At 44.5% G+C, this 23,726-nt stretch overlaps 1 protein-coding gene across 2 annotated transcripts in view; it reads right to left on the bottom strand.

The window, feature by feature from the left end:
* Positions 1-1,107: 1,107 nt before the first annotated feature.
* The window catches only part of LOC141993104 (uncharacterized), a 62,876-nt gene continuing 40,257 nt past the window's right edge, over positions 1,108-23,726 (bottom strand). For both annotated transcript variants that reach the window (XM_074962383.1, XM_074962381.1), the window contains 10 exons: positions 19,670-19,754; positions 18,874-18,951; positions 17,973-18,039; positions 12,469-12,657; positions 10,229-10,404; positions 9,737-9,898; positions 8,374-8,483; positions 7,177-7,366; positions 6,365-6,482; positions 1,108-5,381 (listed from right to left, as the gene is read on the bottom strand). In XM_074962383.1, the coding sequence (XP_074818484.1) occupies positions 3,643-5,381; positions 6,365-6,482; positions 7,177-7,366; positions 8,374-8,483; positions 9,737-9,898; positions 10,229-10,404; positions 12,469-12,657; positions 17,973-18,039; positions 18,874-18,951; positions 19,670-19,754 (2,914 nt within the window). In that variant the 3' untranslated portion in view covers positions 1,108-3,642. The remainder of the gene's footprint in view (positions 5,382-6,364; positions 6,483-7,176; positions 7,367-8,373; positions 8,484-9,736; positions 9,899-10,228; positions 10,405-12,468; positions 12,658-17,972; positions 18,040-18,873; positions 18,952-19,669; positions 19,755-23,726) is intronic.

Raw genomic sequence — 23,726 nt, 5'->3', positions numbered from 1 at the left:
GCCATTCTACACAAATATCAATAGCTCTTGGGCTTAAAGTGCAGCCTTCACAAAGAATAACAAACAGAGTGTCTATGATGATTAAAGTCAAGTGCTAAAGTCAGACTAGCTGAATAGTTCTGATTGCTTTCACAAGTCAGTGAAAAGTAATTTTGTGAGAGGGGTCATGACAGCTTCACAGCAATCAAAATGGCCAAATTCTTCCCTGGCGTAACGGCCTCGTTGTCAGGGCTGAATCTGGCCCAATTGTGACAGTTACAAAATAAAACTGAAGCATACTGGATGGCTCAGACAATTGGGCTACAGAGCTTTAGCGGCCTGACTGAAATCTACGCTAGAGCCGAAGTGACCTAAAGCGGCAGTCATCTCATAGTGATTCAATGAGTGATTTGAAATGAAATGATAGGTCTTAGTCCAGATCCTAGTGACCAAATATCCACAGCACAAACACACAACTGATACCTTTCTCAACGGAGAGGCCAAGGGCTGGAAGGAAGGAAGGAGAGTCAGTGACCTTGGGCAAGTCACTGACTCTCTATTTCCCATCTGTAAAACGAGCCTCCCTATGTCCCAGGTATAGTGTGAGGATAAATGCATTAATGTTGGGAAGGAGCTCAGATTGTATGGCTGTCCGTCATATCCAACAATGACATCGCAACATTTTGTCTCTTCTCTTGTGGCGAGGTAGTCAGAGCTGCGAGGAGCAAGGCCACAAACAGATGTCACATAGACAAGTGTAGGCTCCTACTGAAGAGTTGGCATGATGCTTGGCCCTTTTTCCAGTCTGTCCATTCCTCGGATTGGAATTAAGGTAGTAAGAGTGCTAAACGCTATAGAAGTAACTAGATAGCTAGAATGGGCATACAACGGATGCAACATAACTCCTGGAGGAGGAGCCTTCCAGCTCGCTGGGCTGGGCTCGGTGTTTGTGTGTCTGTGAAGATTTATTGCTACTGCCCAGACCATATATGGACTCTGGAGCAAGAGAAGACATCAACCCCAGGGCTGTCGATCCAGCGCCGCTCCTCAGCACTAACTACTGTAGAACTAAAGACAAGGAAACACAAGGCATGTGCCCGGCATTAAAGGACAAACAAAGCTGTGTTTCTTTTATTGAAATAATTACAACCATAGCGTGGGAAAAGAAGGTGAACAACTCTCCAGTGAGCATGTGTGAGGGAAACGATCGTGGGTGTTTTGTAGTACAATTATATACATCTTTCATCAGGCAAAGGCCATCAAGGTGAACCAGGAATAAAAGGAGCCACAGATTCTGTCAAAAGCTGCACGTACCCAACTGAGCTCAGTACACCCTGAAAATGGGCTATTGTGCTCTCTTCTCCTCTGATGACATGTAATTTACCAGGAAAAGCCAAAGAGCACGGGACAAGCTTCTTCCCTGGTGATTTCCAGGGGCATTGATCGGAGCAGTGATGGTGATTTGTACTGATTAGAAATTACCTCCCTCTGCATTAGGGTCCAGTCCTGGGAGGTGCTGAGCAGCTCCAGCAGTGGAAAATGAAAGAGCTCAGCAGCTTGTAGGAACCACTTAGCACTGTGAAGGATCAGGCCCTAAAGCAGTGAATAGAAATGCACAAATTCCTTGGGCTCTGCTATTCTCTTCTCTGTCCTCCCTACTTTCACTTTAAAAAGATGGGTGTGGCAGCGTGGGGACCAGCTTTGGAAACTCCTGCAAAACATTCAAACCAAATATCCAAAAACTTTTAACCTTTGTGACTTTTCCCATCTATAGAAACCTGCAATTCCTACCCTCCATCAAACTAAGGCATCAGCCTCTTTGGAAGTGAACTGCAGCATCATTAACTTCTAAACAAGTTTGAATGGGTCTGACCTAGCTGAGGATTTCAGGACAGGCTCATTGAACGCCGTGGTTCAGATGCTCTGAGGCTATGTTTTCAAGTTTCCTGTCCTGGTGAATCACTGGCAGCTTCATTATTAAATCCTCTCTAAAACTCACATCATTTGTACTTCTCCCCAGATCCAGACCTGCTGCAGTCAGTTGACACATTGGTGGATGCACTTCACTGAGTGGGACTTAATCACTACTCGGGGGAAGCTGTATCTGTGTAACAGCTGCTGTTCTCTCAGCCATATGTAGTGCAGTAATTGGACTGCATGACGGCTTTCTGGCCAGAGAGGACCTTACTTCAGTATCCACTCGGCAACACTTCTCAACTACTTCCACAACTCCTTGGACATCATGCCAAAACCAAACCATACTCAATTCCTCATAAGAATGGTCAAGGATTTAATTAGGATCCCCACATTCACTGCCTCTATACCTGAGAAGGGAGTTCTCGAAATTTCACCATCAGTTAAAGTCCCCAGGAAATAATTATTTCCTCCAAGAGACTTATATAGGCCCAGCCACTCACTGAGACGAACCAAGGAGAAGACCCCTGCCCCCCCAAATGTAAATTGCCATACAGTAGAACCTCAGAATTACGAACATCAGAGTTACAAACTGACCAGTCAACCACACATCTCATCTGGAACCAAAAGTACGCAATCAAGCAGCAGCAAAGGAAAAAAAAAAAAAGGCAAATACAGTACTGTACTGTATTAAACATAAACTACTAAACAAATAAAGGGAAAGTTTAAAAAGATTTGAGAAAGTACAGAAACTGTTTCTGTGCTTGTTTCATTTAAATTAAGATGGTTAAAAGCAGCATTTTTCTTCTGCATAGTAAAGTTTCAAAACTGTATTAAGTCAATGTTCAGTTGCAAGTTTTTGAAAGAACAACCATAACATTTTGTTCAGAGTTACAAACATTTCAGAGTTACAAACAACCTCCATTCCCCAGGGGTTCGTAACTCTGAGGTTTTACTGTAGTTCCATTGAAGACAGTGGGGCCACAACCATTTACACAAGCTGAGGATCTGCACCAAATACTTGTTGGGGGAAGCCAGAAGAAGAGAAAGTGGATGCACTATAACAGATCAACATTGCAATTTTCAAGGTACCTAATCCTTTAACTCAATGGGAATTGGGCAACTGACTCCCTTAGGTGTCTTTGAAATCCCAGCCTCAGTCAACAAAGAAAACCCTTCAATTCTAAGCCACACTATGGGGGGGCAAGGAGGTTAGAGAAAGAAGAACTAGCTGTGCATTTTGAGTTAGGGGTGAAGCAGCATATTTTGGATTTCAATAAAAACCGGTGACAAAAAATTAACAACATTGTGGAGTTTTGTGCAAACTTTAAAAATTTGTAGGGTGACTCAAAGCTTTGCTCCACTGTTAAGGATCCACCATGAGTTTTTTATGAAATGTAAGATAGGTTTGCTGTCCAAGTCCCTCACTCACCCACCCACACCTATGACTTGAGGCAAAACAATCAGGAGAACTTGAAATTCAGATGAAGGTCTCTGTACAATTCAGCTAATTTAAAACTCTAGGGGAGGATTCAGCCCACTGGGCACTGGTCAGTTAAGTACCTTTTGTAGAAAAAAGGTAGCAAAGAATTAAAAACCCCCAAACCCAAACATTAATTACACATTAGCATCACATCACACTTATTGACCCACACAGACTGTTAGATTCTTCACACCTCACTCGTATCTTACAGACATTTTCCCAGCACGCTGGATAAAAAACAATCACAGTTCCCTCTCTCTCTTCTCCTAGACAAATGTCTCTTCTGCAAATGCCACTGTTTTGCACTCCTCTGGAGATGCATCTGTGTGTGGTTGGCTTTTGAGCCACTCCACCCTGCCCCGGATGAGTTCGCTCTCCACAGCTTCTGCATCCGCTGCATGGCAGTTCTTAGCCTCGTCGTGCTTGAAGTATTCCCTGACGGTGTTGCGGATGGAGGCTGGGAGGATGATACGGATGGTGTGGCTGAAGGCGTTGATGCTCTTCCTGTGGCTTTTGGCAGATGCCACTTGCTGAGCATCGTCCGTCAGCCCCTCTGCAGGGGGAATGCTTTGGGGAGTCTCTTTGCACTCCACCTGCAGCTGCTGGCACGTTGCTTCGTGATGGTATCTCCTGGAGACAGACTGCAGCACCAAAGGGGTGTTCTGCCCATAGAACACTGTCTGGGGTATATGGACTCTTACTGTTTGTTGGCTCTTGGATGTGTTTTGGTCACTGCTGCTGTTCGATTTGGTGCTATGGACGCTCACTGAGAAACCCTCATCCTCCTGTTCCACTGGAGACCTCTGTGGGCTTCCTTTATTTGGGGCCATGTAAAAGGTTATCTTGGTGCACTTCAGGCTTTCCTGCCTGGGAAGGGAAACCTCTGGGCCTTTTATCTCAATGTGCTTAACTGATTTCTCCCTGGGCCCTTGCTGGCCAATCGCTGATGAGCTCTCATTGGCTGGGATATAAGTGGGGGGGTCTGTTTTACATTCAGACTCCTTGAAATAACATTGGTTTCCAAGAGCTTGTCCAGAGCTCCTGGCACATCTCGCTTGTTTTTCCTCTTCCTCCCAGTCACTCTCATTTAACAGGCTTCCCATGGCTGCCCCATTGATGGGCGCAAAGCCCTTCACTTCCCCAATGCTATGACTGCTCCCCATGTCCCTCTGCTCATACTTGCTCCATGAGTCCAAGTCACCAGGGTTCAAGGACAAGGGAGATGTCAAGGGCTTTTTCCATTCTTTCAGGGACCTCTTTGCTGTCTTTGGAGACAAGGCATGGAGTCGGGTGGAGGTGCCAAACATGAAAGGCAGGGAGGAGACATCTGTGGGGCTGAAGGCTGAGGACTCAGAGCAGTAGGAGAAAGCGCTGTCTAAGGAGCTTAGTGAGGAGGCTGAAGGGGAAGTGGTGGTCGAGGAAAGACTGGAGAAGCTGGACCTGTTGGACAGGCTGGTTTTCTGAAAGCTGAGCTTCTTCACCCTAGAGCTGGTCTGAGGCGATTGCCAGAAATTCTGCCTGGTCTTATTCAGCCCAGGGCTCAGGCCTTCATCAATCAGCTTCTGGCTCTCCAGCTGCAGCTGCTTGAGCCTCTGGATGTAATCAGTGTGACTATGCATGATGGTGGCATCACAGCTGGACTGGCGGGCCACCGGCTCATGGCACTGGGCGGGGAGCTGAGAGCTGAGGCAGACAGTGGGCTCAGAAGAGCACCGATCCCTTGCAGGACTCAGTGAACGTATGGAGTCAATGGAGCAGAAGGAGCCCTCTTCCTCTAGGAGGTCATAACTGTCTGCGCTGGCATTCTTCTTGGTTTTGCTTTGGTAGCAGGCAGTGATCTCACTAAACAGATCCCAGTCTTCCTGCTCCTCTTCAAGTAACAAACCACAGGACGGGTCAAACATGGAGACGGCTTGAGGCACGCGATGATGCTTTGGTCTTTCCTGGTCACAGGCAGCAAACTCCATCTCATCAGAGGAATCGTTGTGCTGAGCCATGCCAATACCTGGGGAAGACATTCAGGGAGAATGCAAATTAACTCTGCAATTCTACAGAAATGCACATGATTATCTGTGTTCCTATCTACCTGCCAAAGTGCCTATCAACTAGGTACCAAAGGGTATGTCTGCACTTTGAGATGGAGGCGATACCCAGCTTGAGGAGACAAACCCATGCTAGCTCTGATCAAGCTAGTGCGCTAAAAATAGAGGGTAGCTGGGGTGGTGCAAGTGGCAAGAAAGGCTAGCTGTCCTGAGTGTGTGTCCAACATCTCAGATTCTCACCCCCTCCTAGCTCAAAGTGCAGCCATATTCTATAACTGAAACAACAGAGTACCTTCCCTTTGAAGATCTTCAAGTGCTTTATGAATGTTAATTAATTAATTTTCACAAGACTTCTGCGAGGCAGGAGGAGAATTATCCACCGTGTTTTACAGTTGGGGAAACTGAGGCATGGAGTGGGGGAAATGACTTTCTCAAGGCTACACAGCAAGTCTGTGGCAGAAGTGGAAATGGAACCCCAAAGTCCCGGCTCACAAGACTCAGGCTCTCATCATTAGACCACAGTCTGTGTGTATTCAGTAGAGGCACATGGATCCCTTTAAATTCCGACCTACCAAGTCTAATTTTAGAAAATAGGTTTAAACTGTTCCACTTTAAAAAAAAGGCCATTGGGAAATGGTGCTTGCTTCATGAATTCTGAGGAAATTGTCTGTCTGTCAAACTTGGAGCAGCTGGAAACGATAGTGGGGTAATGGAGAAGGGGAAAGCCAGCCAAATAGGGATGCATATCTGTGGTGCTGTGCCTGCATCCTTCAATGCCCTCATCAAAACATATGCAGGAAGTAAGGGGAAAGGACTGGCTACGATCGAGTCCTCTCTTCTAGTTTCCCCTGGACGAGGAGTGTGGGAATTGTAATTTTCTTTGTAAGAGGCATTTGACAGCGGTTGTGAGTGACCAGACGTCTCTGGGGAGTTTCCACAGCCTTACCCAGGAAATCCTCAGAGCTTTTTGACTTTTGTTTGTCTGGTCTTTGAAACAGCGAAGTGATGTCACCTCCAAAAATTTCCGCTGAGTTTTCAATCAGGAACTGCACTAACATGGCCACCTGCCGAAGGAGAGGAAACACTGGGGTCAGTTTGGGGAAAATATATCCACCTTTATTATCCTCCAAGACAAAATAGCCCAGGGAGACAATATGATGATGCCTTTCTCTGGACAAATGCAACACTTAATTCTGAAGCGTCTCTTTGGCTCAGAAAGCTAGAAAGTACCTCTTCTAGCTTGGATGCTTGTGTATTAGCCATAGCCGGAGGCAAGAAGCTGGAGTAAATGGACCAATAGTGTGAGCTGATACAGCAAATCCTGTGGTCCTAATTATTATTGTCATCATATCACAGGCAATATTCTGCCTCTGGGGAGATGTGTCATGATTTTAGATTTGTTCCTCTCTGCAGGATGGTGCCACCATTATTAGATATTTCAGATGGAGAGGCAGTTTCCTCCCTTCTAATGGAATGCTAAATGCCCTCCTAGCCACTCCCAGCACAAGATGTCCAGCAGGGAAGTCCATTTGTTAGAGCAGATCATGACTTCTTTTGGTGCCTCCATCCCTGGAGAACCTCGGTGGCCAAGTCACCCCACAGCAATCTGCACAGGGTGGTGGTGTTGAAGCAAAAAAGGCTACTTACCTAAAGTACTTTAACTCTTTATATTTCCTTTGTAGGCTGCAGAGGAACATGTCATAGGAGATGGGAAGAGGGGAAGAAAATCACAGGCAGAATCCCACCAAGAGTATTTACCTTCTTTGTAGACCTGCTTTCCTCTTCAGGCCCAGTGGGGCTAGGAAGCCATAGCATGTTGGGAGCTATGCAAAGAGCCAGGTTAAATGCATTCATCTGATTCTCCCCTGAATTCTGCTCAATATGATGCAGGACTCCAAATAGGTGTCTGAGTAAAATGAGGTTGGCTTCTGGGAGCTGCTTCACCAAACTGCCCAGGGAAAAGAAACAAAGCAAAACAAGGAGCTTGTAAAACCTGGTTCCCAAAAATGACAATTGACTTTCAAAAGCCCTGCCTATATTACAGGTACAATGGCATTTTTGTAACCTGCTTGTGACACTCTCATCTGACCCCTCTACAACAAATAGGTTTGAGTTATGTTCACCACACAGTTATGTTCCTATCATGTTTGTGCATTCACACCTACCATGCTGCCTAGTGCATTCTGGGAAAATTTGGACTTTAGTCCATAGTGCCTCAGCAGATGCTAGAATGCCTGGAGGACACACATACAGACCAATGCCAGCAGCACGGACAGTGATGCGCTTTGCTAGGACCTACGGTACAAAGATCTGAGGGGAAGGAGGACCAGCCAAACTCTTACCGTTTAAAAAAAACCCTGTACTGAGCTAGGTACAGGAAGAGATTTGTCATATGGGTTATGCCCATGTGATGCTAATGGACAAGTCCTGCTCAATGTGCCAGTCTGAGGCAGGTAAATAACCTCATCAGGTCCCTGATACTATGTCTGGCAGACTACTCCTTCCTGACTATCACACTGATGTGGCTATCGTTTTAACTTTGTTCATGCAAGAAAGAACCACCATAGTTAAGCATCTAATTCCATTTACATCCAATAGTACCACTGAAATCCAAATCACTGTCCTTTCTTTGCTTGAATTCTAGTAATTACAGCTGGTCATCAGAAAAGATTTTTTCTGGTAGGGGCCAGGGCGGAGGTTTGGTAAAGAAAAAAAAAATCTCATGAACAATTTTGTCAAAAATGTCAACATCTTTCACTAAAAAATTGTTTTGATGAAAATGTTCTGACCAACTCTGCTAGCAACTGGCATGCATACCCATCAGCAGCCAGTGGCTCCAGAGCAGTGAGCTGGCCTACAGCAATATGAGGAGTCTCTTAGAACATGGTAACTATGCTGTGCAGGTGGAAATGATACATGCCTCCTCAAGAGAGACACAGTGGGATATTTACATACCTTTTGATGGCTTCAGTCTTATGCCCTCGATTTACTGTGTCCACAGCTTCCATCCACAGCCCGTGCATGTCTGAGGATAGAACACTATCAGGTATATTTCGTAGAAAATCCTGAATTAAATATATATATGCAGAGCATTCTGGTCAGTTTTGAATCATTTGTTTCATGACGCATAAACGTTCATTTAAATTAAACATAAGATAAAATGAAACGTGACACAAATCAATTCCCACAAGGCCTCCCTGCTCCCCATGGCATGCAGCACTGCAAACAGACTTGGTCTGTGTGTCATAGAAGGAAAAGGACCGTCTAATCCATCCACTGGCTAGAGCTGGATTATTCTCCATAGTATTGTACATTTGCCAGGGCTTTGCCTAGTTCAGATTTAAATGTCCAAACAATGGGGTTCCTACCACTTCCCTTGGGATACTATTCCACAGCCCAATCTATGGCTTGAATTGGAATCAGTCTGAATCCCCATTCAAGCAAACAGTGACCTGGGGAGATTTCTACCCTGTAGGCTGGCCAACAAGTGCAGAACTGGGAACACATTTCAAGTGCAGACGTGAACTGTTCTCATCTCATTTAAGTTAAGTTATAACTTGAGTGTTGCCCCAGCTCAAGTCCCATCCACACTCAACCAGCCTTAACTCAAGTGCAATGGTGCTTTTCATGCGAGCTGGCTGGCCCATCAGAAGGTAGAGTGTAAAGTCTGAATTAGCACAACTCATCAGCTGCTAACACAACCACTGTGTAGTGTGGACACAGGTAAGCTTCACTCAAGTGCCACTAGTCCTCCAGTGCCTTCCCACAAGTTCTTCCACAATTCACTGGGAAATAATTCACAGAGCAGCTCCACTTGCTGTAGCACAAGGAACTCCCCGAAGTCCTAGCGACATACACCAATGAGTGCCGTGCCAGTGTGGACACAGCAGCTCGAACGTTATACTGCAGTGTGGCTGCTAGCACTTGAGCTAGGCTAACTTGGCAGGAATAACTTGAATGCAGGTAATTCAAGTTAACTCTGCAGTGCAGACACAGCCCTAATCTGTTTAACCCCTTGCTGCCTGAGGTTCTGTTGTAGTTTTGCATTAGAAGGTACAAAAAGGGATACTGGCCTGAGGGCCAATATTCCTTTCTGCATGTTAAAGACAGTTAAAGCAGAAAATCTCCATGCATGCAGGGACATGTCTCCTCTCTTACATGTACCCAGCCATGAGATAGGGGCGGGGTATGCAGAATGTGCCCAATTAAAAATGCTTTCCCCTGGCTGGTGGGATCATGTTACTCCCCTCACTGAATGCAAAGTGCTGTGCGAGCATATATTTTAGCCCAGAGGGCAGTACTGCTTGGAGTAACTTACAGTGATGACTGCTGCAGCCACAAAGACTGACTCGCCATCCATCTGGACATCATCTCCAGAGTTCAATTTCTCTTTCAGTTCCTTGCAGATCTTGGCATTGGCTGACCGCCTGAAAATGCCTCTTGTGGAGGGACCTTCCTGGTACAGCAGAAGCAGCATGTCCTAGGAGAAAGCCCAGGCCCGAGATAGATTTAGAAGGGTTTATCATCTGAACCAGGGCTAAGGCTGGTCAGCATTAGATAGGAGATTCTCGAGGAAATCTAGATGGTACAGGAAGTGATATGGGTGACTCTGTAGGGGATGCTTTCATTCATGATTTTGAAGGAGTACTGAATCAATGTTATAGCACAGGAGAGTACTACTCTTCCTCCTGCCCATACACACCTGGGTGACAGGAGCCTCAGAGATACCACAGGTGATTGATACAGAGGTGGATGGATAGATGATCTATTCAAACTTATGCTGGGATTCATGACATAAACCCCATCTTACCATAATTGGCTTGGGGAGGATTCCATCGGGACACACAGAGGACAAAGACAGGCCAAAGAGTTTCCGTGGGGTGGGTGGAGAATGTGATGTTGGGCTGCCCGTGGGGGTGCTGGAAGTCCGTCGCAAAGCCCAGTCAATCAAGGATTTCTTCCTCTTGGTATGTTTCTGCAAGGATTCTGAAATAGCCAAGAGCCCCTTGCGTTACAGTGTGATCATTGTGCAAGGACTGTGCATTAGCCATGGGGTGGGGGGTCAGAGTTATGCAGACGGGTTTATATCTATTACAGTGAAATAGAATGTCAAAATTCCTATGTCATGGACTGGAAATATATGGGAGTCTTGACTGGGAGAAGTCTCTTAAATCCAGTCTGCAGAGTAAGGTCAGTCTCCTAGTGAAAAGCCACAGGGGCAAATAGTTCACAAACATGCCATCGCACAAAGTGTTTGTACAGCGTCTAGCACGCTGGGGGCCCATTCTTGGCTGGCCCTTCGGCACTACCGTAATAAATGTTAGTCATAATAAAATAATAATAACAACAACAACAATAATAAAAGTCATTTATCTGCTGTGAAGAAGGGCTGGGCAGCCTTAATGCTGGGGACACCATTCAGTCATGAGTCTCCTTACTGCAGTGCAGCGAGTGGCTTAGAGTTGCCTGGGCATATTCCCTAGCACTTTAAGGGCTGAATGCTCCAAAGGAGTTAGGCGCTGAGATGCTGTGTGCCACGACGCGTCACTTTTAGGGGCCTGGAAAAAAATCACTACTATTCACAAAGCCCGAGTTAGGTGTGTAGGCTCCTATACAATGAATGGGGAGAGCTAGCCCCCTTAGAATGCAAGTCACAAAAGCCAGTAGGCTAGGTGGGGAGCCAATGGTGGGGGTGGGTGGGTGCTAATCTCCACCCCTTTCTAAGAGATAGGTGCCTAAGTCCAAGCTGCAGGGGGGCACCTAACTCTGTTTGTGAGTCTTAGCTGGGAACCCCCCTTTGATTTAGAAGCCTGCACTATCTTAGCAACAAGTGGGGGGGGGGGGGAGGAGCCCAGTGGTTAGGGTACTCCCCTGGGATGCGGGAGACCAACAGTTCCAAGTTCCCCTCTTTGAAGAGGGATCTGCCACCTCTCAGGTGAGTGCCCTACCCACTGGGCTGTCGGATATTTTACAGTTATAGGGAGTCCCCCAGTCTCTCAAGTTGAAGCTGTTGCACTGAGGGTTAATAATGTTACGGGGTGGGGAGGGGCTGCTGCTTCATGTAAGCTCACCTACAGGGGACGGATCAGGTAGGCAGCTTCTGAGCACACCTGTCAGATCAGGCGAGTTAGGCTGGCAAGTGCCTTTCTTCCCTTGTTTTGGGAATCACTCCAGGACTCAGTTGGGAGATAGGCCCCTGAATGCCCACAGGCAGGCAGCCATGCACATGCCCAGAGTGAGAAACATAGGCACCTCGGGAACTTAAGTGCAAAAACTTAGGTGCTAAGTGAGTTTAGGCACTTTCAGGGTTCAGCAGGAGTTTTGTTCATCACACTGAACCTGAAACTGGGACTTAGGTGCCTAAAACACGGACTTCGGCACATAACTTCTTTTGTGCATTCAGCCCTGAGTGATGAACTTCTTCTATCTCTTCATGAATACGTTATCTGTGAATCATCTTTTTTATTATGTGTGCAGCTCTACAGAGGGTCAAATAATATTCATCAGAGAAACTACTGGCGCATTTTTCATCAATTGGCAAATACATTTGTCATGGATAATTCTTGTATCATTTGAATGGCTCTAGCATGGATGTTATTACATGGTGAGTTCAAGGCATCAGTAAACCATTAGCCAGTCAATAAACAAAGACCTCAGAAACAACATGTCTTCTATGCTTCTTGGGAAGACCCGGTCAGAGAGCTAAATATGGTCTTTTTGGTGATGCTGTGTGTGGCGCATAGCAATTCATCCAAGGGGATTGTAACTTTCTGCTGAGTGCTAATCAAGCACCTAAAATTTGGTAATGAGAGCCAAAGTAACGGTTAAGGGTGAAGTCCTGCTACCCCTGAAGTCAATGTATGTTCAGTGGGAGCAGGAACAGGCTCCGATTTATGAAGGGACAAAATCAACCCTCCTTTCACTGCGGATATATTCAAGCTGAGAGTGTCTATCTAAAATAAAAACACAATGCAACAGAAAGTCAGCAACTGTCACAGGGAGAGCTCCCAAGTTCTTTGAAGGGACACACGGTATCATCCGGGCTCTCACCTCTCCTCAGCTGCCTTGGAGCTTGGGGCCTGGGTTTGAGGATGAACTGACATTGCCTGTCCTTGGGAAGCTGATCCAGGAGGGAAGCCTCTGTCCCATCAGCTAGGAGTGTGTTGTTGTTGGTTCCCTGGTGCTGGTCAACAGAGTCTCGGAGGCAGCTCAGTATAATGCTGAAAGGATGCTCATGACCTGTTGAGACAAGAGCCACAGAAAGACCAGGTGAGGATGCAGAACTCATGAATTTCACGCTGTGAAAGCAATTAGGGGACCTGGTTTGGTTTGTAGTGGTCAGACATCCACATCTCACAACTTCCACAGCAGTGAGTTGGTGGCAATCCCATCAGAGAGCCCAATGACTGAATGGGCCATGGAGACAGAGCCCTCCTATTACTCCCTGATATGCTTTCTTCTAGGTCAGAGGTGAGGTGCACTGCTCAGTGGCAAAGATTTGGGGAAGCCTGCTCTGCTGTGCCAATGCTGCATATGCTCTGGGCTAAAGAGAAAACTTTGACTGAAGAGGGTTTCAGCCTAGAACCTTGCACGAGCGCCAGTGTTCTCTCTAATTTTTCCCAAGCATGTGGAGAATGAATTTTGTTATGTGCACCAATATGGAGGTGATGTGTCACACATCATCTCCATATTGGTGCATATAACAAAATTCATGTGGTGGGGGTGGGGCCGAGGGGTTCGGAGTGTGGAGAGGGCTCAGGGCTGGAACAGAGGGTTGAGTTACGGGGAGGTGAGGGCTCCGGCTGGGGGTGCAGGCTCTGGGGTGGGGCCAGGGATGAGGGGTTTGGGGTGCTGGCTGCCCTGGGAGTACAGCAGGGAGAGAGGACTCCCCCAAGCACTTTCTCCCCACAGCAGCACCTGTGTTGGGGTGAAGAGGTGCCTCTCCCCCGGGAGCTCTGGGGCGGGGCTGGGTTGGGTTGGGGCTGTGGGAGGGGCACCTCTCCCTGCTGCGGCAGGTCTGGGGCTGGGGGAGAGGCATCTCTCCTCACCGCAGCCCTGAGTACCTGCGCGGGGCTTAATAGGCTGCTGCGTGGCCTCGCAGCTTAGAGGGAACTTAGACAAGCACTACATTCACTAGGGGAAAAGAAATCCAAGGAAAAAGGAGAAGGATAAAAGTGAAGGTTCAGTTGCTTTTTCAGATGTGAGACGTTGCCTTGAAGAACACAGACAGGAGTGTAAAGATCAATGCAGCAACTCTTAGATTTAAAATGATATTTTGGAAGGGTATGCTGGATGGCCTCACTAGGAATTCATGCCTCAGCCTTCCCAAATCTGAATGCAGAGGAACACATCATTATTAAGATTTGAATTACAGTAGTGCTTAGAGGCCCCAACTAGGATTAGGCCCCATTGTGCTAGGCACTGTACCAAATGCATAGTGAGAAATAATCCCTGCTGTGAAGAGTTTACAGTCTAAATGTAACCCACACACCTCCTGGGTGTGGTGTTCTGTCCCATCAGGTGGCATGAGACCACTTAGAGAGAGATTAATGAGTCTACTCTACAGCCTTAGCTAAGAGCCATATGGCCTGAGGCTCATGCATTTAGCTCCAGAGGCCCCAGGTTTGATCCTGCCTGCCGATGACCGGGGTCTGTTGGTGTTACATGAACAGACAGGACAGACAAGGGTGGGAGGGAAAACAGAGAGGCAAAGTGACTTGTCCAAGGTCACACAGCTGGCCAGTGGCAGAGTGGGGAATAGACCCTGTCAGGTTCCCTCCCCACTCTGAACTCTGGGGTACAGATGTGGGGACCCGCATGAAAGACCCTCTAAGCTTATTTTTACCAGCTTAGGTTAAAATCTTCCCAAGGCACAAATCCTTTCCTTGTCCTTGAACAGTACTGCCACCACCACCAAGTGATTTAGACAAAAATTCAGGAAAAGGGTCACTTGGAGTCCCTTGTTCCCCAAAATATTCCCCCAAGCCCTTTCACCCCCTTTCCTGGGGAGGCTTGAGAATAATGTGAGTACCGACCAGACCCTTTGTCCCTAGGACACTGAAAATCAAACAGGTTCTTAAAGGAAGAACTTTATTTAAAGAAAAAGTAAAAGACTCACACCTGCAAAATCAGGATGGAAGGTAACTTTACAGGGTAATAAAAAGATCTAAACACAGAGGATTCCCCTTTAGGCTCAGCTTCAAAGTTACAAAAAACAGGAATAAAACTCCCTCTCAGCATAGGGAAAAATCACAAGCTAAAACAAAAGATAATCTAACACATTTCCTTGCCTTTACTTACAATTTCTGTAATTGTAAATGTATGATTTCAGGTATTTTTCAGGATATGTTTTACCTGCTTGGTCTCTCTCTCCATCCAGAGAGGAAACATCAAAGAGAGCACAAACAAAACCTCTCCCCCCTGCAAGATTTGAAAGTATCTTCTTTCCTTATTGGTCCTTTTGGTCAGGTGCCAACCAGGTTATTTGAACTTCTTAACCCCTTACAGATAAAGTGATTCTGTACCTCTGGCCAGGAGGGATTTTATGTTACTGCATACATAGAGGTTGTTACCCTTCCCTTTATATTTATGACAGACCTCCTTCTCTCCTGACTCCCAGTCCAGTGCACTATCTACTAACCATGTACCCCTCTCTGAGGCACACATTCTGAGCTCGTTTATTTGTAGTGGCAGTGGAAAGTGGAAAGTTTACTTTAATAACTTCCTGGGTTTGGTAACCCATTATAATACTGGCTACTGGAGATATGAAAAAGGTTCCTGAAGGATGGAGGCTGAGCTTCCGTTGCGTGTGTGAGCACTGAAGGGTGGGGAGAATTGTTTCCTTAATAGCTTCACATTATCAGATGTGAATACAATCTCATTTGGAAAGACAATAGAATTTTATTTACTTTAAACAGACACCAAAGGGACATGCATCAAGCTTGATCCGTCTACCTTAGGGCACACATCTGTGGTTTTTATGGGGGTGTCACTATTTACATTCCCCCCACCACTCTATAAATATGTCCCGACTGTTTTTAAAATCAGTCAATCAATCAAAAGCCATCAGCCCAATCTTCATTAGCCACCCTAGATAACACTCCATGTGCACACCTCTATGTAATAAACCAGTATGTGTGTCCCTCTACTCACAAGCTACCCTACAATAACAATCCAGTGTGTGAATTCCTGTGCTCACGAGGTATTCTACAATTAACCAACTGGTGTACACATCCTATACTAACGTTCACTACCCTGTGCTCACACGCTACCCTACAATAAAAATCCAGCACGTGCTTCCCTTCACTAATGATCATAACAAATAAGCATGCTCAGCAAGCATGTGGCGAGAAACACCAACAATCACAAACCAATGTGTGCTGCTAAGTGCTCATAAACAACCCTATAATAACAATCTTATGATGACAACAAGCTCTTCAGAGCAAGCCTACAATAACAAACCAGTGTGCTCAAACCCAATGGGAGAATCAATCCAGAAAGGAAACCACATCTCAATTTCAACAACAACGGGAAAGTAACTACTTTTTAAAATGACCAAATACACATTAGAGAGGCAAGGTGGGGGAGGTAATATATTTTATTGGACCAGCTTTTGTTGGTGAGAGAGACAAGCTTTCAAGCTACACAAAGCTCTTCTTCAGGTCTGGGAAATGAAGAAGAGCTCGGTGTAGCTTGAAAGTTCATCTCTCTCACCAACAGAAGTTGGTCCAATAAACAATATTACCTCACCCACCTTGTCTCTAATATCCTGGGACCAATACGTCTACAGCTACGCTGCATAAGAAATATGTTTTGACAGGCGTCACTGGAAGCTGTATCCAAGTACAAAACTTGTCCGTTGGGGTATCACTCAAGCCATTACATGTTATTGTTGAACCCCAAAAGATTTAGTTTAGGTAGCTAATCATCAGTTTGGCCCTCAGGGTATTGGTCAAAATAGTGGGAGTGATGCTCGGACCTTAAAAAGTTCTGTTCAGATATGCAACCCGCAGTTTAGATGCTTCAGAGCACCTTTGATCTGGACATTGTATAACACAGAGTGATTCTTTGTTCCCTCCCCATTGCTAGACCACATATAGAATTCTGATTGTGCTTACGAGAGCAGCACAAAGGAAGCCTGTCTCTTTCAAAAGGATCAGTCCTTCATAGCTCTGGTCATGTTAAAAGTACCAGGAGGACACTGTACCTTCTGGTATGTGGGGGATTCTGGCCTCTGACAGGAATTGCAAAGATTTGAAAATATATTAAAATAAAACTTAAAACAAATACCTAAAAGTTTTTTGAACTCCAGAAAAAGGTCAGCTTGGGTTTGATTCTTATTTTATCCAAATGGCCCTTCCCTAAATATGATTCTATCACAGCGTCATACATAATAATAGAATTTGTTATAAATTGCTGTGGGAAAGATTGGAGAGACTGGCTTCATACACTTTGCCAAAGGAAATACCCCGTCTACATTTAATCATACTTCGCTGTCTTGTTTTTGCCAATCATGCAAATATGAAAAACATATTTTTTTTTGCAAACTTCAGCTTTGGTACTTTCTAAGATTAATGCCTGGAATTAATAAGATAAAACACTGTGTTTTATTTTGTTTGGTAGTTGTGTGCTTCTGAAATCATCTCATGTAAAGCCCTGATAGTGCCCTGGCTCTGAAACCCCAATATGCACATTTATTTTCCTTCCAACCTCCCCAAGTTTTTATAATCTAAACAGAAATTGTAAAAAAAAAAAAAAAAAAAAAAAAAAAAAAAAGAGGAACTTTTCAAATAAACAATTTGCAAAGCACATTTCTCCAAATGCCCTGTGTCTCCTTGTGAGATTGGTTTCAGATTAGAGTGGGTATTCAGACTAAAGCAACACAAAAAGTCTTGTGAAATGAACCATCTACTTAATGGGCTATGACCTCTTGACTGAAAAACAGTTTCTTTAAATCTGAGCTGGACTGCTTTGAAAAATAAATACCAAACAAAAAAGATTAATACTTTGGGCTTTTGATAGCAGGCTTAAATGTCACCAACAAATACATTTTAAAACAGGTCTTCCTTCACTTACCTACCTGCCAAGACCTGCTTCCCCTGCAAGATTGGAAGCCATTGCTACCATCTAACGCAACATCCTGCATGCAGTCCTTGTTATGCTTTAGGTGTTAGGGTGTGATTTGCTCCCCAAGAAATCAATAATAGCTGAAGGCACTCAAGACCTAGTGGGAGATGCTCAGCCCTGATTGATAGAGTCCAATCTGGCAAGTCTTTTGTGTGTATGGAACAACCGACTGAAGGTTATAGATGCCAAGAGCTCACACCCAGGGGTGCATAGCATTTTTTAACAATGGATTGTGAGTGCAACATCAGATCTTTAAAGAGCCAGCATGCAGGTTGAGATGGATTTTGCAAAGAGACAGAGATGCTTCCCTTATTCAGTGACCAACATTATTATTATTATTATTATTATCATCATCATCATCATCACTGACCTGCTACATCAGCACCTACATGCTGGCATACCTAAAGGAAAAATGGAAGAGCTCTTACCAATAAGGGGATAAGCAGGGTCATCCTTTCCTGATATCACCCAGAGGTGGTAGTCACTTGGTCTACCCTGTGGATTGAGAAAGAGAAGGGAAAACATATAAAAGGGGGCCAAGGACTGAAAAGAGGGACTGGAGAAGCTGGACACAGCACACAAAACAACTGGAAGAGGTAACAGTGGAACAGGCCAAGGGTCAGGAAATGAATAGCTGTAAACATCTGGGAAAACAGCCTGGTTAGGAGTGACAAGCTCTCAGAATCTGTTTGTCTGACATGCAGAGGAAGGTGAAAGGTTCAGGAGAGGGAGAGAAAGGTAACCAGAAGGATGAAAACAAACTAGGGTTTCCCCAACATCCACATAGAAGGCTCAGATTCAGGAAGTCTCTTGACATATTGATCAGACATCATCACTCAATTCCAAGACCCCTCAGGAATGGTGGCATTTACTGGCTACAAAGGGATGAGTGCAACACTCAGTACAAGCTTCAAGTTCAGAAGGTTTCTGTGTTTTGCCTTGACTGACATGTAAGGTTACAAATATTGCTATTCAAGTTTACACAGGCACAAGTATTTCCTATCTTCCATCAGCTTGCATAATGAGATTCCGAGCCATGATCAGCCCTGGTAGAAGTGGATGTAAGTCTCTGGAAATCAATGGAGTTGCATTTACTTACACAAAACCTGAATTTGGTCCATTACGTGGATGTGTGTTTTTATAAATCTTTATATCTAGAAAAACATATTCTCTGTAGTCTGGAGAATACTAGTATTCTAATGGCTAACTAGAGCCAGTCATTGTCAATTTTTACCAGACTCCACCATATCTGTACCTGTACCGTACTGTAAAACAGATGTTGCCACCTTCCCAACAGAATATCTGGCAGTATGTGCAGTGGCTACTTACAGGAAGTCCAAGCTGATTAGCTGTCTTCTTGATCACATTGTCTGCCGTTTCTGTGTTGGACACATTTACTGTAGTGGTCTAGGCAAGGAAGACAAAGATGTGCTTAGAAAGTTAATGGGCTGGAAATGGTGAGGGTTGAGGTTTGGTAACATTGTCACATGGCTTGAAAATCAAGGCAAGATGCTACTGTCTTGTCACCTGTTTAGGCAGGGTAGTGTCTGACATTGCCAAACATGAAGAAACGATAACACCATGAAGGTTAGGGTTTTACCACTAATTTATTAGCTTGATAATACACTGTTATTTTACTGGCCGTGGGAGATTTGGACCAACCTGGGAATACAGTAGGATCATTCCTAAACACAATGATATTACAATGGAACAACAATGCTCACCACCTTCTTTCTATCACTTTTCTAACATGGCACAAAAGTAACACAATGGAAATGCAAACCACAGAATCCCAGTGGGACTCAAACATCATGCTGCCAGAGATGAAACCCAGACTGGTACCTCCACTGTTAGCAGAGGAGTGAAACACAGTTCAGAACTCGAGCAATGCAATGGGATTTTGTAGTCCTTTCCTGAGGGAAGGACCATCAGAAGGTGAGGCTGAACCAATGAGCCAGGCATGAAGCCCAGAACTTTAGATTGTCCTCTTTCATCACCCTCTCAAGTAGGGCCTAGCTACTTTAGCAAGGATGCTGGATACATTATCAGCATAATAGCCACCCCATACCCACTCCAGATCTCCATGCAGTGTTGGTCTGATGAGTGGGTTCTCAGTATTACTCACAGAAGTACAGCTGTCAGCATCCAGGAGGAGGATTTGGACTGTTAGGTTTTTGGGATATTCATTCTGTTTCATCTCATTGATTTGCCTGAAAATCAGGGGGTGTAAAAAACAGAAGCAATCACATCATAACAGAGTTTGAGAAAATAAGTATAGCAAATGCATCTTAACACCCCATGAGGCAACTATCATAAAGTGACCTCTTCAAGTTGAGGGTGTTGGTTAGTCCCACAACAGGAGACCCCGATGGATGCTAACCTCATAGAGAATAGATTGGATATGACAAAAATCAGAATGTATTGTGGAATTATTTGGAGAATAGAGGTGACCTAAGAGTGTCAGCTGCCTCTAGGACAGTTGGGGAGATTGTTTGGACTATCTGGGCCAAACTCTGCTCTCAACAGAAGGAGCATAAGTGACCATGCTACTGGAGAGCAGATCACAGCCTTCTTCTTGGAAAGTCAGTGCCTATGAGCAAGGAATTGAGAGGAAACAAGGCCTGTTGTTTGCCTATTGAGACAAATTGGTTTAGAAGATTTGTTCAATCCTAGAAGACCCATTATATTCACCCATCCACCTGCCCATCTGTGTTCTATATAATCATGAATTTATAGAAGTGATGGGCTGAAAGGGATCTTGAGAAGTCAACAAGTCCAGCCCCCTGTGCTGAGGTAGAACCACGTAAACCTAGACCACCCTTGACCTGTATTTGTCCAACCTGTTCTTAAAAACCTCCAGTGATAGGGATTCCACAACTTCCCTTGGAAGCCTATTTCAGAGTTTAAAGTACGCTTATAGTTTGAAAGTTTTCCCTAATATCTAACCTGAAGCTTCCTTGCTGCAAATTAAGCCCACTATTTCTTGTTCTACCTTCAGTGGACAAGGAAAACAATTGATTTCTGTCTTCTTGATAACAACCATTAACATATTTGAAGACTGTTATCAGGTCCCTTACATAGTCTTTTTTTTCAAAACTAAACATGACCAGTTTTTTAACCTTTCCTCATAGGTCAGGTTTTCTAAACCCTTTATCATTTTTGTTGCTCTCCTCTGGACTTGCTCCAATTTTTCCACATCTTTCCTAAAGTGTGGTACCCAGAATTGGACATAGTACCTCAGCTGAGGCCTCAGCATTGCCAACTAGAGTGGGACAATTATCTTGTGTCTTACATACAACATTACTGTAATATACCCCAGAATGATAGCTTTTTTCACAGCTGCATCACTTTGTTGACTCATATTCAGTGTGATCCACTATCCCCCCCAGATCCTTTTCAGCAGTACTATCACCTAGCCAGTTATTTCCCATTTTGAAGTTTTTCATTTGATTTTTCCTTCCTAAGTGAAGTACTTTTCACTTGTCTTTCCTGAATATCATTTTGTTGATTTCAGACCAATTCTCTAATTTGTCAAGCTTGTTTTTAATGCTAAACCTGCCCTCCAAAGTGTTTGCAACCGCTCCCAGCTTGGTGTCATCTGCAAATTTTATAAGCACACTCTCCACTCCATTACCCAGGTCATTAATGAAAATATTGACTAATACCAGGACTGATCCCTGTGGTACCCCACTTGATACACCCTCCCTGTTTGATAACTACTCTTTGAGTCTGGTCTTTCAACCAGTTGTGCACCCACCTTATAGTAATTTCATATTTCCCTAGTTGGCTTATAAGAATGTCATGTGAAACTGTGTCAAAGCCTTAGTAAAATCAAGATATATCATGTCTATTGCTATTCCACTATCCGCTAGGTCAGTCACCCTGTCAAAAAAGGAAATTAGGTTGGTTTGGCATGATTTGTTCTTGACAAATCCTTGCTGGCTAGTCCTTATAACCCCATTGTCCCTTAGGTGCTTACATATTAATTGTTTGATTTGTTCCAATATCTTCTAGTACCAAAGTTGTTTTCTAGGTGACAGGTTGGAGGGATACAAAGAGGGACACCAGCTAAAGGGGGGTACGTGACCTCCCATGTGACCTGCACGTTAAGGACAGCTACAGTATTCTGTTGTGTCTGTCCCACTAATGACTGGTGATAATTTTTAAGTCTGCTGAAGCTGGAGAATGAGTTCAGGATGATACAGGCACAGTGAGAAGGATTCTTATACATTTGCAGTACTCTGGAAACACAGTTCTTTCAGAGTACTGAAAATGACTCCAAGATCTCTCTCTTGATGGGTAACAGCTAATTTAGGCACCATCATTTTGTATGTATTGTTGGGATTATATTTTGCCATGTGCATTACTTTGCATTTAACATTAATTTCATCTGCCATTTTGTTGCCAAGTCACCCAGTTTTATGTGATCCCTTTGTAACTCTTTGCAGTCTGTTTTGGACTTAACTATCTTGAGTAATTTTGTATCATCTGCAAACTTTGCCACCTCACTGTTTACCCTGTTTTGCAGATCATTTATGAATATGTTGAACAGCACTGGTCCCAGTACAGACCCCTGTGGACACCTCTATTTACTTCTCTTCATTCTAAAAATGGATCATTTATTCCTACCCTTTGTTTCCTGTCTTTTAAATGGAGTGCCTGGGAATGCTTTCAGGATCATCTAATGATCCTTAATTAACTTAATGACAAGCCTTTTGTTATCTTAATTACCCTGCCTCTGTTTATAAACAAACTCCCCGGTCCAAGGGCAGAGGGTGTTAACAGCACAGAACTCATCACGTTCCACACTCAAATTCTGACTCCTGGGTGCTGCTGGGCCCTTCCCCTCCCCGGCGAGGCAATTGGGGAGGGGCAGGTGACCCTTTGCCCCTCCCCGCACCATGTCTGCCCTCTCCATTTGTCTGGGACCTCACCCATCTTCCATGGGTTCTCGAAGAAAATTGCTAATGGTTTCAAGGTTGCTTCAGCCAGTTCCTTAAGAACTGTAGGATGAATTTCATCCGGCCCTCCAACTGGAATACATCTAACATATCTAAATATTCTTAACATGTTCTTTCCCTATTTTGGCTTGCCTTTCTTCCCCCTTGTTGATAATATTAATTATGTTGAGTATTTGGTCACTATTAATTTTTTTTAGTGAAGTCTGAAGCAAAATAGGCATTAAACAACTCTGCCCTCTTGATGTCATCAGTTATTAGCTCTTCTTCCCTACTAAGCAGAGGACCTCCCCTTTCCTTTGTCTTTCTCTTGCTCCTAATGTATTTAAATAACCCCTTCTTATTGTCTTTTATATAAAATGATGGGGTCTAAATTAGCTGTTTCAACTCAAGAAAGAGATCTTGGAGTCATTGTGGATAGTTCTCTGAAAACATCCACTCAATGTGCTGTGGCAGTCCAAAAAAAGTGAACAGAATGCTGGGAATAATTACAAAAGGAATAGATAATAGGACAGAAAATGCATCAATATAAATCCATGGTACACCTACATCTTGAATACTGTGCGCAGATGTGGTCGCCCCATCTCAAAAAAGATATATTGGAGTTGGAAAAGGTTCAGAAAAAGGCAACAAAAATGATTAGGGGTATGGAACGGCTTCTGTATGAGGAGAGATTAATAAGACTGGGACTTTTCAGCTTGGAAAAGAGATGGCTGAGGGGAGATATCATTGAGGTCTATAAAATCATGACTGGTGTAGAGAAAGTAGGTAAGGAAGTGTAGATAAGCCTTACTTCTCATAACACAAGAACTAGGGGGTCACAAAATGAAACTAATAGGCAGCAGGTTTAAAACAAATAAAAGGAAGTATTTCTTCACACAATGCACAGTCAACCTGTGGAACTCCTTGCCGGAGGATGTTGTGAAGGCCAAGAAGTAGATAAATTCATGGTAAATTCATGGAGGATAGGTCCATCAATGGCTATTAGCCAGGGTGGGTAGGAATGGTGTCCCTTGCCTCTGTTTGCCAGAAGCTGGGAATGAGCGAAAGGGGATGGATCACTTGATGATTACCTGTTCTGTTCATTCCCTCCGGGGCACTTGACACTAGCCACTGTTGGAAGACAGGATACTGGGCAGATAGACCTTTGGTCTGACCCAGTAGGGCAATTCTTATATTCTTATGTCTTCTATGTTCCTTGCTAGATGTAATTCATTCTGTGCC

Source organism: Natator depressus, chromosome 9 (genome assembly GCF_965152275.1).
Source record: "Natator depressus isolate rNatDep1 chromosome 9, rNatDep2.hap1, whole genome shotgun sequence".
In the NCBI taxonomy this organism is placed as follows: domain Eukaryota; kingdom Metazoa; phylum Chordata; order Testudines; family Cheloniidae; genus Natator; species Natator depressus.
The sequence above is the reverse complement of the archived record's forward strand: the minus strand, read 5'-3'. Positions and strand labels throughout refer to the sequence as shown.